A 16,170-nucleotide genomic window follows, 5' to 3' on the forward strand; every position below is an offset into this window, starting at 1 on the left:
TCTGAGCAACAAGATTTTATGGCTAAGAAACTCTCCAACTTTCTTTTAAGACCTCATAGCTGATAACTGCTCAGCTCAAGGACTGGATTCACTTGCCTTTTTGCTTCATGACTTAATCAGAGACACACCCAATTCTTAATGGCTTCTGTAGTCCTATCCCCAAGGGTTGTTCACAGCATATGCATTATTTCTGTGGCTGACTGCTTCAAAGCTAACTGCAGGTGGCCTTTTCATGGAGAGAAACACTCATAAATTAAAACAGAGGACCTTTCCTTAACTTCCACAGTTCACCTTCATGGCAATGTGGTATAGTTTGGGAGGGTCCAAACAGAAATGTAAACTAATTACCGCTTGCCTTCAAAATTATTCTTTGATTCAGTGTCTGAAATGAACATATCCCCTGCTATATTTATATTCTTTCAAGGTATGAAAGTATCACCAGTAATGCTAGCGTTTGTTGCCGATCCCGAACTGCCCTTGAATTGAGTGGTTTGTTAAACTGTTTGAAAAATCAGTGAAGATATCAACCACATCAGAGAGGCTGGAGTCACACATAAGCCAGACCAGATACAGATTCCCTTCCCAAAAGTAAAAGTGAGTAAGATTTTTTTTCATGAAAACTGACAATGGCTTCATGGTTACTAAGATAAATTCCTGATATAGTGATCAAATTTTATTACCACCATATGTCATGGGAATTCAACCCACACCCCTAGAACAATAGTCTGGATTTCTGTATTATCAGTCCAGTGACATTAAATATTAACATCACGAGAAAGGATCACTGGACCTGCTAAGCTTTTCTAGCAACTTCTGTTTTTGTTTATCATCATGTCACTTTCTTCACAGATGATTATGGATATAACTGGCAATCAAGATCCTCTGCGCCCAGACCGCTATCCCGCCACCGCCACCTCACCACCACCCCAGTTACAAAGCTGCTCTTAGCTTATTTTAAATCTGACTACATGAATAATTCAAATCTCTTACTGAGACAACTGTAAACTCTAGCAAAAACCTTAAAATAGATTATGCAAGTTTTCTTACTATCTACCATGACCGCCATGAATAAAGGTATTTAATCAAGTCAGCTTTTATCGCTTCTCTTTCAGTTTAGATGTTGACCAGTTTCTCAAACAAATGTTAAGACTACCTGAGAGGAGCAGAAGGCCATTCATCCCATCAATTCGATTCAATAAGATCATGGCTGATGTGATCCTCAAACTCCATGCCATTCGACGAATACCTGGACTTACTTCTTCAAAAAGGTAGTAGAAGCAAAGTTCTTGAATATTTTTAAAATAATGACAGACAGATTTTTGACTAATAAAGAGGTAAAAAATTAGCAGGGTAGGCAGAAGCGTGGAGTATAGTCAGATTAACAATGATCTTACTGAATTGCAGAGAATGCTCAAAGGCCCAAGTGGTCTACTTCTGTACCTAATTTGTTTTTCTGAACATTAATGTTTCTGCATATAAAGGCTACATTAAATGTTTGCATTAGCCTCCAAAATGTACAGGTAATCAAGAAATCACTAGTTTGAATTATTTTCAGTGCAGACATCAAGATATCATTGAGGTTCATTTGAAGCAACAATTTAAACAATTCAATAGTATGAGACTCAGCAATGAGACAAACATCAAAGAAGGGGATCAGCCTATAAAAACAAAGGTCTAATGAAAGCCAAAATTAGAGAATGCAATATTTCTACACATACATATATAACTAATAAAGAAAAAGGATATCATGCATGAAAATGCAGTTATCTCCTTTGGTACAAAACCCATTTAGGTAGAATTTGCAGATGTCCTTCTTCTTCTGTATGACAACATCATGACTATATCTGCATTGGTCCCCCTAAAAAAAGTACACTCCATTTGCAAATCAAAGATGGCAAATCTGGTGCTAAAAAATACAATACTTTTGAGAATGTTTTCACAAATTGCAATTCCTAGACTCTTCCCAGGAATGTAAAAAGAAATAGACTTAATTACCACTTTGGTGAAAGTATCAAGTAACAATAGTAACTTTATAGGTGTTAACCCACTCTCAGTTAACCCGTTCTCAGCTTTAGAAACTGACTAGTGTGTGGACATCTGATTTGCGCAGGTATGTCTATGTGTGCAATCCTCTCTGTAGGTTTCTGTGTAAACATTGATGCGTGAATAAACTAAAGATTTATGTATCAGAGTATAAAGTGATAATAAAATTCTGTTCTACAATAAAATAATGATTGACACATGCCTCATTCTGTATCAACATACTCCTCCTCACTTCATACAAATTAATTACAGCATTAAATAGATATGTGTTAAATAGTGGTAAACTAGAAATGTCAGAATCCAAGAAATGAAACCACATTTTTGGTGAACTTGCATAGTGGTGGAGACAGAGTCATAGAATCTACACAGAAGCCGAGCCCACTTTCATAAGGTCTCACGTGAAATGCTATTTTAAAACCATTTTATTGACAACTAATTCAACAATATCAGGAGCTAGCATATAGCAAAGTTATGTGCTTTCAGAGTTAGAGTTGGAGCTGAGGCCAACGGGGGAGTCAGAGTAAAGTTGAACTGGGCCTAGAAACAGCACGACTGACTACACTTGGACAATGAGATGCCCAATGAGATTGAATTTGCTTGATATATCGATTCCTGTTATATTCAAACTCCACAGTAAATTGTTTTTGCCTGAACAAGGAGTATTGTATCTTGGCATTTTCAAGAATGTCTAATGGACATCATATATGTTTTGTTTCTAAGTCAGCAAAGGCAGGTTGCTAATTGTTTGCTAAATGTTCAATGTATGTCTAAACTCAAAGTTTCAGTTCACCAACAGAAATTCAACTTGCATGAACAAACAGTCTGAAAATGTCAACTACCCACAATCCACATTCACAATCCCAACTAGGGTGGATGAGGTGGGAATGCAATGCAATGGGAGAGGAAAAATGGAAACGGAAAAAAAATTCTGTATTACATTTAATTACACTCCCATCTGATGCATCCCAGTACCTAACTTTAGATGATTAAGATAACATGATAGATACAAATTTTAGAACAGAAAACCTACCCTAGTACAGCGTCCCTCCAGAAAATACTTGCAAATGCCTCCTTTTCTAATCTTTTCACCGTGGAATGAAAAGTCTTGACATTTCTTTTTCTTCCGAGGAAAATTTGTATTTCCATAACCATCCTGCTAGATAGAGTATTTATATCAGTAAATTTGCTTGAATAAAAAAAAACATTTTTACGGGTCTGCTTAACTGATAGTTCAATGCTATTAAATACAGCTTTGTAAAATTCTTAGAATTGGTGATGCATTAGCGTATAATTCACGTTCCTAATCATTTAGTCCCAAAGTTGTCCCTACCCAAAGTGTCCATTTAAAGAAAAAAATATTAGGAATAAATAAAATCATTTCTACAATGCAAACTTATTAATAATGTCACGAAGCTTGCATTTACATATGGCATACATATTAATGATTACATCAATGATTACAAGAGAAGAGGATGTTCCAAAGCAGCAGTAAAAGAGGCAACAACAGTGATATTAACTGGATGAAAATTAAGTATATAAAAGAATGGCAGTCCCCAAAGGATAAAAATTACCTGGTCCACATATCTGGGTTACCGAGTAAAGTAAGTGTGGACACAACTCTTGTCCTTGGATAAAAGACCAAGAGGTATGTCTCCTGTTGATGCAATGCATTAAGTGTGGTCCATAGCAGTCTCTCAGTATGTCACCACTTGCTTTCAGCGCTAACTATTAGCAATTACTTGGTTGCACAGAACTTAGGCATTGCAAAAAGAGGCAAGAAAAGTTGAAGCCTTTTGTCTTGCACTCATCAGGACTACAGTACAAGAAACAAACTTGAAAATACGCATACACAGCTTGAGAAGAGGGTGCTAATTGTTGCAGTAACATGCAATAAGCTATATATGTTATACATAGAACCTTTTCAAACGCAATCAACATCTAGGTGCTCTCAGAACTGCCAGAATAAAGTCTCAACATTCAGAACTACACCAATAAGTATTGGAGGAAGCTTAAGTTATTAAATCTGCTGCTGAATCCAGGGATGCTAAAGAGCTACACAAAGGAACCATGGTAGCAACAGGTCCTGCAGCAAACAAATCAACCCCACCAAGTCAAAGACAAGGATGATTATCACTGAACCTAGCAAAAAGATGAAAAGGTGGTTACAGCATTCTCTTCTGCTTTATAGAATGGAGAAAAATGCCACTGAAGAAACTATCAACAACATTCTTGACTTTCCTGGAGGAGCTAGACATTAAGCCCACCACAGAAGAGTTCAACCATTTAAGTGACCAGTGTTAAAGTCCCAGGGAATGATAGTAATTCATCTGAAGTCATCAGAAGTCAAAAACCAGGACTGCTACAGCATCCCCACACTATTTTGTCTCTCCACTAGAAAGAAAAATATGTGCATTGTGATATCCGTGATGCAAAAGGCACTTGTACAACAAAAAAAGAACTGCAGTGACCGCAATAATTGCCAAAGCATTTCTTGTCAAGTATTGTAGGAAAGATTTTTGCTCCTGTTGCAAGGAGCAAATTACAGTTGCTGAAATAATGCATTGTGTTCCAGGTCTGAGTACGATTTCAGAACTGACAATTAAACATTTTTATCATTTTAGTATTTACAGAAGTGGTGCCTCAAAATAGCACATATTATCTGTCTTGGTAAACCTGACTAAGATCTTCTACCCCATCAGCAGACAGACTCTTTAAATGACTGAAAAGTAACTAGTTTGCCTAGATTCCTGAGTGTTACTCCCTCCCTCCACAACAACATGCACAGTTCCTTCACTTACAATGGAGCATCATGTGAAGCTTTCAAAATCAACAATGGGGTAAAGTAAGGGTGGAATCCTGGTGCCAAGTCACTTTGACATGTTTCTCTCCTTGCTGCTATTGCTGGAACTCAAATTAGTGTATCTACCTGCATGCCAAAGCTAAGGTCAGTTATTCAACTTGGCAACACTACACGCTAAGACCAAAGTGCGTAATGTCCTAATCTAGGAATCCCAACTTTGCTAATCGTAGGATCCCCGGTGTAGAAGCAGGCCATTAGGCCCACCAAGTTCACATCGACCCTCTGAAGAGCATCCAGCCAGACTCTATCCCTGTAACTTTATTTCCCATGTCTAATCCATCTAGTCTGCACATCCCTGAAAACTATGCGCAATTTAACAAGGCCAATCCATCTAAACTGCACTTCCCTGGACTGTGGGTGGAAAGCAGAGCACCCGGAGGAAACCCACACAGACAGAGGGGTACAAACTCTACAAAGACAGTTGCCCAAGGGCTGGAATCCAACCTAGGTCCCCGACACTGAGGCAACAATGCTTACCACTGTGCCATGTGCTATACTGAAGTTCACGTGCAAATGTTCCCAGAATAAAATTTTACAAGGGGCTTGGACTAACAATCACCATTGGGAAGATGAAATGTTATAGCCAAGATGTAGGGGCTCCACCTTCCAGTAATATTGATAATCTCACTCTGGAGGTGTCATCAGCTTCACCATCGCTCAACAATAACCAGCAACCTGCCCCTTGATGCCAGTATCAACACCAGGATTGATCAAGGCTGTAATTAACTTGACGAGTATGAAATAACAAGGAAGCTAACCACAAATATAAACCTCCACATTTACTGGGCCTTTTACTCTTCTTGATAGTGATGAAGCATGGCAAATTCTGTAAGCCATGAAAGAAGCCAGTTTCACTTCTACTTGCCCAAACTATACTAGCTATCTCCTAGCAAGACTGAGTGTCAAATATAACACCATACTCAATGCAATGATCTCCAGCATGCTTACCCTAGAGTTAGCAATGATTCTGTTGGTTTGATCAAATGAACTAAATGGATAACAAGGCAAGGCATACTTGCATACGGAGACTTGGGATAGACAATGTGATGCCAGGATTTATAAGGTGCTGTTGTTGAAGCAGCTGTGGTCAATTGCTGCAATGCATCTGTAGACATTGAGGACACTATGTCAGTGGTAGAAGGTGCACATTATTGATTTGGAGTTGGAGTGCTGATCAGGCCAGCTGCTTTGTCCTGGATGTTAAATTTCTTGAGTCATACATGCAGGTAAGTGAAGCATGTTCCATCACACTCCTCACTTGTATAAAAGCAAAGTACTGTGGATGCTAGAAATCTGGAATAAAAACAGTGCTGGAAAAATGTTTGCTTGAGAATTTCAAAATCAACAACCTTGAAGTAAACAAAGTTGATTACACCTGCGGTTGTAAAAGAAAGCTATTACACGATTGTGGGAAAACAGCAGTGAAGTAAGGATAATATTGAATATTGAAGAGCCAATATAGCCAGGATGTGCAAATAGCCTCTGTCGATGATGTATCATACCATGCTTCAAAGGGACGTGCAAATAGACTTTTTCCAAATGAACAACGTTGTATTTGTTTTTCAATTTTTGGCAGATAATTGAAAATGGTTACATGTTTACCATCCAGGAATTCTGAACGAAGTTTTGGAATTAATTCAAGCTTTTATAATGCCAAATATTTAAGATAAAGGGCAGATTGAAATATTTATGAAGTGGTACTACACCAAAGAAATTTAGATAATGCAATTAAAACAAAATACAAAGGTGTTTCAACCACTAAATTATTGTTTAGAGAATATAAATTATAATTAATAAATAGTAGTACTGATGGCTAACTTCATATTTTATTTAAGTCTAATACAGGTTGTTCTGCTATAACATGGCAGTTATGTTCCTCCACAACCTTGCGTTGTAGAAAATCACTGGACCTTTTCAGTAGAAAGTTGTTATCCAAACAACATCCACAATTGGTTCATCGAGTTACAGCCAATTCGCGCTGACCAAAGAAACGTTCTAGCAGAACGACCTATAGTTCTGATCAGTTAACACATTAAATTTTGTACCATCTTTAATATCATTTCACACTGCAAAACCATGCCACAACCTGTCCTTCTAATAGTTTTCCTTTGAGAAAAGCTCATTTACGTCTCGTGCAAAGATTAGTATAAATCTTAAAATTGCAATAAAGGTGTATAATATAAAGGAGAATAAAGGAACAGCACAATGCACAACAAATAGCATCATAGCTCTCAAACTGTATGATTTTTAACTGCCTGATATTGGAGACTATTCTATTACATTTTGCAGAACAATGTAACTTCCATTCAGTTCAGGTTCCAGTGACAGAACACAATGTCGTAATTTAATACATTATGGCAAAGGATGTCACAACATAGGTTAGCAACTATCTTTTTTCTTTACCTCATCAGAAGCATCCATCATACCACCATCAGCTCCTCTTCCAGGTCCCCATATCTTGCGCTTCTGTTTTGGTTGTCCTCTCATACCACGGCCCCGACCAATTCCTCTACCTCTACCTTTCTGCATAATACCTGGAACAATTTCACATCAAATTAAATTTCTAAGTTTCTTTTGTACCCTCAAATCATACATGCCTTTATCAATCTAAAACTATATATTATAAAACTCATGCCACCAGCCTTTAAGAGTTTTCCTTTTTATGGGAAACAGATTACAGGTAAATTTCTCCTAGCAGGAAGTAGACAAATTGGAGCAAGAAATCACAGCTCTGACTCACCATTTTTCAGTTCTAGTGCATCGTTGCAAATTAGTTCTACCTTAAGATACTGACGTCTGATACTTAATATTCTTAAGATTAAAATGACAGATTCATGGAATGAAAGCTTCTTCTATTTGTTAGACTACAGAAGTTCAACATGAAGTAGTCCAGACATTGTATACGAATTGTTAATCAAGATGGCAAAGACCAAAACATCTCCAAATTTATAGGTTGCCAATTTTACACAATGAAACCAAATGGACATTGTTGCGCTAAGTAAGGGAAAACTAGACAGTCATCTTAGAATTAGGAGAAATAAACAGGCCAGATATACTTTGCATTAACTGATACTGCAGCTGACCTCAGAATATTTCAATGCAGAGACTCAGTGTAAGATGCTCAGTTTCCCAAAAGCAAATGTTTCATCACCTCAAATGAACAACAAATTCAATAAGATTCTTCAAACCCTTGATGACTTGTTTAATTCAGGCAATCTGTGTACTATTTAAAACCATATCAAGAAGCTACATTGCATCAGCATTCTGGAATGTAAGGAAATATGCAAATACTCCCATTGTAACATGCACAGTGAGGACTCCAATCTCAAGTTAAGGTCTAGCATCTTTCAACAATTATCTGGAGAATTTGGAATAGATTATGTGCTCATATTCCTCCCCCTGCACTACTTCCTTGCCCTCTCCTCAACCCTGCAACTCACATAGGAATAGGAGTAGACCATTCAGCCTTTGAGCCTGTTCCACCATTAAATGGGGTTATTGCTGATCTGTGGCCCAATTCCACATACCTACCTTTGATTGCTATCCCTTAAGACCGTTGCTTAACAGAAATTTAGTTATCGCAGTTTTAAAATTAAAAAGTGATCCAGTATCAACTACTGTTTGTGGAAAGGAGTTCCAAACATCTACCACCCTTTGTGTGTAGAAAGGTTTCCCAACATCTCTCCTGAACAGTCTGGCCCAAATTCTCTGGCTATGCTTCCTAATTCTATAATCCCCAACCAGTGCAAATATTTATTTCTATTAATCTTGTCTTCTCCTGTTAATATCTTGAATACTTCAATCAGGTCAGACCATTGTAAGAGTTGGGACATCATGTTGTAGTTGTACAGGATTTTGAGAGGCCACTTTTATAGTACTGTGTAGAGTTATGGTCACCCTGCTATGGCAAGGATATTATTAAGTTGTAAAGGATGCAGGAAAAAAACAAGATTTTGTCAGGACTGGAGGGTTTGAGTGCTAAGGAGAGGCTGAACTTTCTTCATTGGAGGCAGGACGTTGAGGGATGACCTTATAGATGCTTAGAAAATCATGAGACATGAAGATAAGGTGAAAAGCAAAATATCTTTCTCCTTGGGTATGGGGGGTCAAAACTAGAAGGCATATTTTTAAGAGGTGAAAGATTTAAAAGGGATCTGAGGAGCAACTTTCTCCACGGAGAGGATGCGTGGAATCAACTGCCAGAAAATGGTAGATACAGGTAGTTACAACATTTGGATGGGTAGATGAATAGGAAAGGTTTAGAGGGATATGGGCTAAATGCAGGCAAATGGGGCTGGTTTAATTTTGCAAATTTGGTCGGCATGGACCAGTTGGACCAAAAGGTCTGCTGCCGTGCTGTATGACTCAATAGCTTGTACACCATTCCAGAAATTCACCAAAGATCTTCAGATAGAAACTTTTAAACCCACAACCACCACCATGTAAGGGCAATGACAACAACAACTACTCAGAGTTCCCCTCTAAGCCAATCACCATCCTGACTTGGAAACATATCACCATGTCTTCAGCCATTGGGTCACAATCCTGGAATTGCCTCCTTAACGAGCATTATGGGTCTAGTTACAGCACATGGCTTACAGTGACTCAAGAATGCAGATTGCCAGCACCTCAAGATCAATTAGGGATGGGTAATAAATGGTAAACCAGCCAGCAACATCCACGTTACAAGATTAAAAACATCTCATTTTGCACAAAAATTTTTTAATTACCTTCAAGTGATGTTTACTGAAACTCCATCCAAAGGAAACACACTTTCCTCATTTCACTTGAGTAAAAAACTTCTATCATTTTGAACATGTCTAAAAATCTTACATTAACTCTATCAAGCCTGGCTTAAAGATGTTCCAGCTAGGTGGCCTCTGGATATGTTATTACATACATTAAAGATGAAAATAAATACAATTTGTTTATGCCGTAATTGTTGCTACCACAAATAATCAAAACTTTGACTTTAAATGCAACAATGTATCTTTCTTGGAAGTCATAACATGCAGTGCAGTTAACAAATGCATACTTTGAAGTTACAGACTAAACCTTCTGCTTACCTTTCATTCCAGGCTTTCGCATCTGTCCCATAGGTGGCCCTTTAGGAGCCATAACTGTTGAAGCTTCTTTTGCCTGTTTGTACTGCTTTAACTCATGAGCAAAGTCATCACATTCTTCTTCTTCATAAGCATCATATTTCTCCTCACTGTAGTCACTATATTCAGCATAATCTCGATTATCAGCCTTGTTGTTGTTGTAACATTTCTGTGAAGGGGACTTCATGTAATTTCCAGGACCTTGTGCGTGCTGAAAGAAAGGTAGCTAAGTTAGAACGATACACAGCATAAATTTTAAATTAATAACAATACCACTCCTGATGAGAACAGGAGGTCTATAATAATCTAAATCCAGATCAAATTAAGGTCCTCAATTTTTTTTAATTTAATGATTTTTGCTCATTATGACCATCCAGGTGATGACAGTTGCAATGACAAACATAAATCAATTCCAGTCACTATTTAAACTGAACAACTTCACCTTGAGTTTGACAGAAGGAAATACATGTGAAAAATACAGGAAAGGTGATATTCTGAAAATATCGGTAGCTAACATCCACAAGATAACCTGAATTGACAACACAGTAGTAACTCAGATTTTATCAGTAAGAGTGAGATGGAGGGAAAATATCTTCCTTTCCACATAAAGATCTCATGGAGTTTAGAACATTAATAATCTTTTTTCTGCTCATGAACTATGATCAAAAATAGTGGAGAAAAAGGTGGCACGGTGGAACTGAACTTGAAACAAAAGGAGTAAATCTGATGCAAGTGACCACACAAGACAGTTCTTAAAGGGTCAATGATCCCTTAATGATAGGAGTATAATATATTTATGAGAAGGGGGAAAGGAAATTAAGACACAAGCCAAGAAAACGAAAACTTCTACGCTGACCTGGCCAAAGATGCATAAAATGAGGATGTTAAACTAGATCATTAATAACTGACATGGAAACAAAGTCTTGCACTTCAGCCACATAAGGCAAGTATAATCGAATGTAGTGCATTTCAAGCAATTTAACAAATCTAATTCTAGTCTTAAAGTATTATAGAACATCAGCAATCTTCTCTCATAAGGCAAAATGTGATTTTCCTGCTATATTGGTATTTATTGGAAATTGTCCCAATGAATGACTGACTTTCATAGTGTTAAGGGATTGGACGTGGAGGCATTTGTTTAGCACATCCAAAAAGTTTTTTCTATTCAGTATGTAGATGTACCTACTAGAAAAAGAGCAACAGTTAACCTTCCCTTAGGAAATAAGGCAGGCCAAGTTAGAGGTGATGGTGGAGGAACACTTTCCAGCCAGTGATCATAATCCTATTAGTTTTAAAATAGTGATAGAAAAGTACAGAACTCTTCAAAAAGTTAGTTATAAATTGGAGTAAGGCCAATTTGGACAGGAACTTTCAAAAATTGATTCAGGGAGGCTAGTCACAAGTAAAGGGGTGGTTGGGAAGTAAGAGGCTTTTAAAAGTGAGATAATGAGAGTTCAGAGACACTATGTTCCTCTGAGTGAGAAGGGCAAGCCTGACAGGTGTAGGGAATGCTCAATGACTTTGAGAAACTGAGGCTCTAGTCAAGAGAAATTCAGGCTCTGGTCAAGAAAGAGGCATATGTAAGGTATAGACAGCTGCGATAGATTAAATCACGAGAGGAATATAAGGGCAGTAAGGGGTATATTTGAAAGAGAAATCAGGAGGACAAAAAGAGGTCATGAGATAGCTTTAGCAAGCAGAATTAAGGAGAATTCAAAGAGATTCTGTAAAAAATGTTAAAGGCAAAAGAGTAACTAGGGAGAGAACAGCGCCACTTAAAGATCTATGCATGGAACCACAGGAGATGAGTGAGGTACTAAATAAATATTTCGCATCAATATTTACTGTGCAGAAGGACATGGAAGATAGGGTACTTGGGAAAATAAATAGTGATGTTTTCAAGAGAGTTAATATTATGGAAGAGGAGGTACAGGATGTCTTAAAACATATAAAAATAAGTTAATCCTCAGGATTTGATCAGGTGTTTCGCAGAACTTTGTGGGAAGCTAGGGAAGAGATTACCGGGCCCCTTGTGAGGTGCCGGAAGACTGGAGTTTGGCTAATGTGATGCCATTATTTAAGAAAGGAAAAGCCAGGAAAGTATCGACTGGTGAGCCTTACATCAGTGGCGGGTGAGTTGTTGGAGGTGATTCTGAGAGGCAGGATTTACATGATTTTAGAAAGGCAAGGATTGATCAGGGATAGTCAAAATGGATTTGTGCATGGGAAATCGTGTCTCATTAATTTGAGTGAGTTTTGATCATTGATAAAGGCACAGCACTAGACACTGTTTTGTTAGAAAGCATTTGACAAGGTTCCACAATAGCAGTTTGGTGCGTAAAATTAGATTACATGGGACCTGGGAGAGCTAGCCAATTGGAATGAAGTAGGAGTCAGAGGGTGATGGTAGAGGGTCGGTCTTCGGACTGGAGGCCTGTGATCAGTGGTATGCCACAAGGATATGTGCTGGGCCCACTGCTTTTTATCATTCATATAAAATGATTTGGACATGAAAATAGGAGGTATGGTTAGTAAGTTTGCAGATTACACCAAAATAGGTGGTGAAGTAGACAGTGAAGATTATATCAGAGTACAACTGGATCTTGATCAGATGGGCCAAGAAATGGCAGATGAAGTTTACTTCAGATATGAGATGTTACATTTTGTTAAGGCAAACTAGGGCAGGATTTATACAGTTAATGGTAGGGTCCTGGGGAGTGATGCCAAACAAGGAGACTTAGCAGGTGCATAGTTCCTTGAAAGGGAAAGATAGACAGGGTGGTGAAGGTAGCGTTTGGCACGCTTCCCTTCATCAATCAGAATATCAAGTATAGGAGATGGGATGTAATTTTGCAGCTGTACAGGACTTTGATTCGGCCACTTTTAGAATACCGCTTTTAATTTTGGTCATTGTTCTTGTTATGAAGTTGTAGTCATGTACTGTACCTTTAAGGGAGCTGAAATTTCTGGCTGGCAGAGTGTGCTGAAACATTTAGTTGACACAAATAGTTGGAGCTGCGTTGCCTAGGTACAAAAATTCAAATTCGGCCAGTTTAAATTATGCCCCAGATACCAAAATCCAATTGAATTTGAATTTTACAGTTTTGGATGACATCAAACCAATGAAATAATCCGTCATTTTGAGGGTATAAAATCGGACATCTTGAACAGTTAGAGGGAGAACAGCAAACAGCTGAAAAGCACAACATAACAGCCAGCAGAATAGCTCTCTGAAAGGTACCTATCCATAAGAAATTTGTGCAGCAGAACACCAAAGCCGACCGAGAGAAAGTTCGACATCCGAAGGCGATAACTGGGTGTGAAATTGATTTTGCTGTAAATTTAAGAGGGAATTTATCAGACCAGTACTGTAGAGTTTGGGGGGAGGATAGGAATAGGTTTAAGAGAAAGGAGTTATAAATAGTTGTTGTTTAATAGACTCTTTTGAACTTTAAATATAAAATTAAAATTTCTTTAAATAGCAGTAATAGAGATAGTTCATTGCCACTTGAAATTTAACAGATTCCAGCGTGAGGTGAGCTTTTCTGTGTGGCTAGTTTAAATTAGCAGAGGAGTTTACCCTGTATCGTAACATTCTATAAGGATGTTGTGAAAAGTGAGAGGATGCAGGAAAGATTTACAAGGATGTTGATGGAACGAGAGGGTTTGAGTTTGAGGGGGAGGCAGAATAAACTGGGGCTATTTTCCCTGGAGGTTTGGAGACTGGGGGGTGACCTTACAGAGGCTTATAAAATCATGAGGGGGATAGGTAGAGGAAATAGCCAAGGTCTTTTTTCCTAGGGTGAGGATGTCCAAAACTAGAAGGCATAGGTTTAAGGTCAGAGGGGAAAGATGTAAAAAAAAACCTAAGGGGTAACTTTCTCATGCAGAGGGTAATGAGTGTAAGTAATGAGTTGTCAGATGAAGTGGTGGAGGTGGGTACAATTAGAACATTTAAAAGGCATCTGGATAGGTATATGAATAGGAAGGATTTAAAAGGATATGGACCAAATGCTGGCAAATGGGACTACGTTAGATGGGGATAGGTGGCTTGCATGGAAGAGTTGGACCAAAGGGTCTGGTTTCCATACCGTATGACTCCATGACTCTAAGTGCAAGCTTCAACTTTTTCAGCAATAGTCAAATTCTAAATCTACCAAAAAAACTTTGTAAAGGCATTTACAAAAATACATAACAGGCCTATACACTTTTTGTGGCACAGATTATTTAAAAAGCCTCACGGACGCTACATTTTAGACTCCAAAAGGGTTGATATGTAGTATTAAAGGACATGAAGTTAAATGAGTGAGAAACAGTTTTAAAAGACGAAGTGAGTAATAGTAGTCCAGTAATATTTTGCCTGGCTAGTTAAGAGATGAAATAATCAACTTTATGCAATGAACAGTACATTCCCATTATTAGAAAGATTTTAGGTTACATTTGCAATTTGAAATAAGAGTGAAGGGTAACTTTTTTCTACATTACCTAGGAACTACTACTACAGTTGATTAAAAAGAAAATTAAACATGCCCATAAGTTTATTTTAAGGCATGACTCCAAGCCCAAATTTTCCTGCCTTCCTAATATTTTCTTGAGTACTCGGGCTAGATTGGTTATGCAATCCAAACTATGGGAATTAGAGAGAGAGAGAGAGAGAGAGATTAACACAAAAATACAACCTTTCTGTTTAGAGACCATACCACAAATATTGTCAGTTACTTACTGGAGAGAAAGGAGGATCATATTCTCGATAGGATACAGGACCTTTCTTGTATGATCTTTCAGCATCAATATCAGAGTCATAACTGAAGTCTGAGTCACCACTGGAAGGAGAATGTCGCTGCAAAAAACAATACAAAAGTACAGTACAATAAAGGTATGCAACAAAGAACAACACTGCACAAGAATAGGCCATTCAGCTAACCATTTCTACACAAACCATGATGCCATTCTAAATTAATCCCACATGCCTGCATATGGTCCATGTCACTCTATTTCCTGCTTGTTTAGGTGTTTGTCTAAAACGCCTCCCTTAAACGGTGTTATTGTACCTGCTTCAACCATCTATCCTGGCAGAACATTCTCAGCACCTACTACCCTCTGCGTAAAAAAGATCTGCCTCACATATCATCTTCAAACTTGCCCCTTCTCACCTTCGATCTATATCCCCTAGTACTTGATATTTTCACCCTGGGGAGAAAGACTCCAACTATCTACCCTATCCATGCTCCTCAATTTTATATACTTCCATATAAAGTTAATTCAATTCAATTATCAGGTTGCACCTCAGCCTCTGGCAATCTAGCATCAACAATCTAAGTTTGCCAAACTATAGATAAATGTGAATGTTTAAAGTTATTTTATACAATAAACAAATTATCTGTACAGAAATCACTTCGCATTACCTTGTGCTTCTCTTTCTTTCTCCGCTTTGTTTTTTTCTTTTCCCTTTCCCTTTCTTTTTCTCGCTTTCTCTTCTTCTTTGATCGTCTATGGGATGACTTATCCTCTTTTTCACTTTCTTTTGATTCCTTCTTCACTTCAGGGTTTCCTTCAAACCCATCATCATCTATTTCACCATCTTCAAGTTCACCATCCTCCCTGCAATTGCAAATATCACCATCATGCTGAATGGTTTCCACATTCTAATGGGAGTTTCACCTGGGGAGAGGTTTATGTTTTTTTTAAATTGGCTTTTTAAAAAAAAAATCTGATGTGCCAAATTGTATCATTCAATTAACAGAAAACTGCTCTTTTTGTTAACCTCAGCTGCATCTTGTTGGCCATTAGTAATGCCAAGAAACAAAATAAATTCTGTTAACTTATTAACTCTTCAATGTGGAAAGTTCACACTTTAGACAAATCTGAACTGGCTATCAATGCATAATGGCAACCACATTCACTTTCCAGTGAGCACAAAATAACTTTATACTGTAAATTGATATCAGAACCAGTTAATGAATGCAATCCACAATTCTACAAAATAAAATTAAACCACTGAAGTGCTGACAGTGTATATGTGAAGTAATATTCACTCAGCAAAATGAATCTATTTAAATCAGTTCTTTCAGCAATATTGTGGGAGTACCGTATCACAACAAATAGACCAATGCTTAGAAAACAGAGCTTGGAGCCATAGGAGACACATGTTTAGACGAAGAAAAA

The 16,170-nt window shown here is 37.8% G+C and overlaps 1 protein-coding gene across 4 annotated transcripts in view; it reads right to left on the minus strand.

Annotated features, from left to right (window-relative positions):
* Window positions 1-16,170, minus strand: part of zc3h6 (zinc finger CCCH-type containing 6) — a 57,236-nt gene that overhangs the window by 18,478 nt on the left and 22,588 nt on the right. For 3 of the 4 annotated variants that reach the window (XM_072551396.1, XM_072551395.1, XM_072551394.1), the window contains 6 exons: window positions 15,411-15,606; window positions 14,729-14,845; window positions 9,970-10,216; window positions 7,307-7,437; window positions 3,074-3,199; window positions 1,747-1,858 (listed from right to left, as the gene is read on the minus strand). In XM_072551396.1, coding sequence (XP_072407497.1) covers window positions 1,747-1,858; window positions 3,074-3,199; window positions 7,307-7,437; window positions 9,970-10,216; window positions 14,729-14,845; window positions 15,411-15,606 — 929 coding nt within the window. The remainder of the gene's footprint in view (window positions 1-1,746; window positions 1,859-3,073; window positions 3,200-7,306; window positions 7,438-9,969; window positions 10,217-14,728; window positions 14,846-15,410; window positions 15,607-16,170) is intronic. The other variant, XM_072551398.1, reaches the window with a different exon arrangement.

Source organism: Chiloscyllium punctatum, chromosome 3, assembly GCF_047496795.1.
Source record: "Chiloscyllium punctatum isolate Juve2018m chromosome 3, sChiPun1.3, whole genome shotgun sequence".
Classification (NCBI taxonomy): domain Eukaryota; kingdom Metazoa; phylum Chordata; class Chondrichthyes; order Orectolobiformes; family Hemiscylliidae; genus Chiloscyllium; species Chiloscyllium punctatum.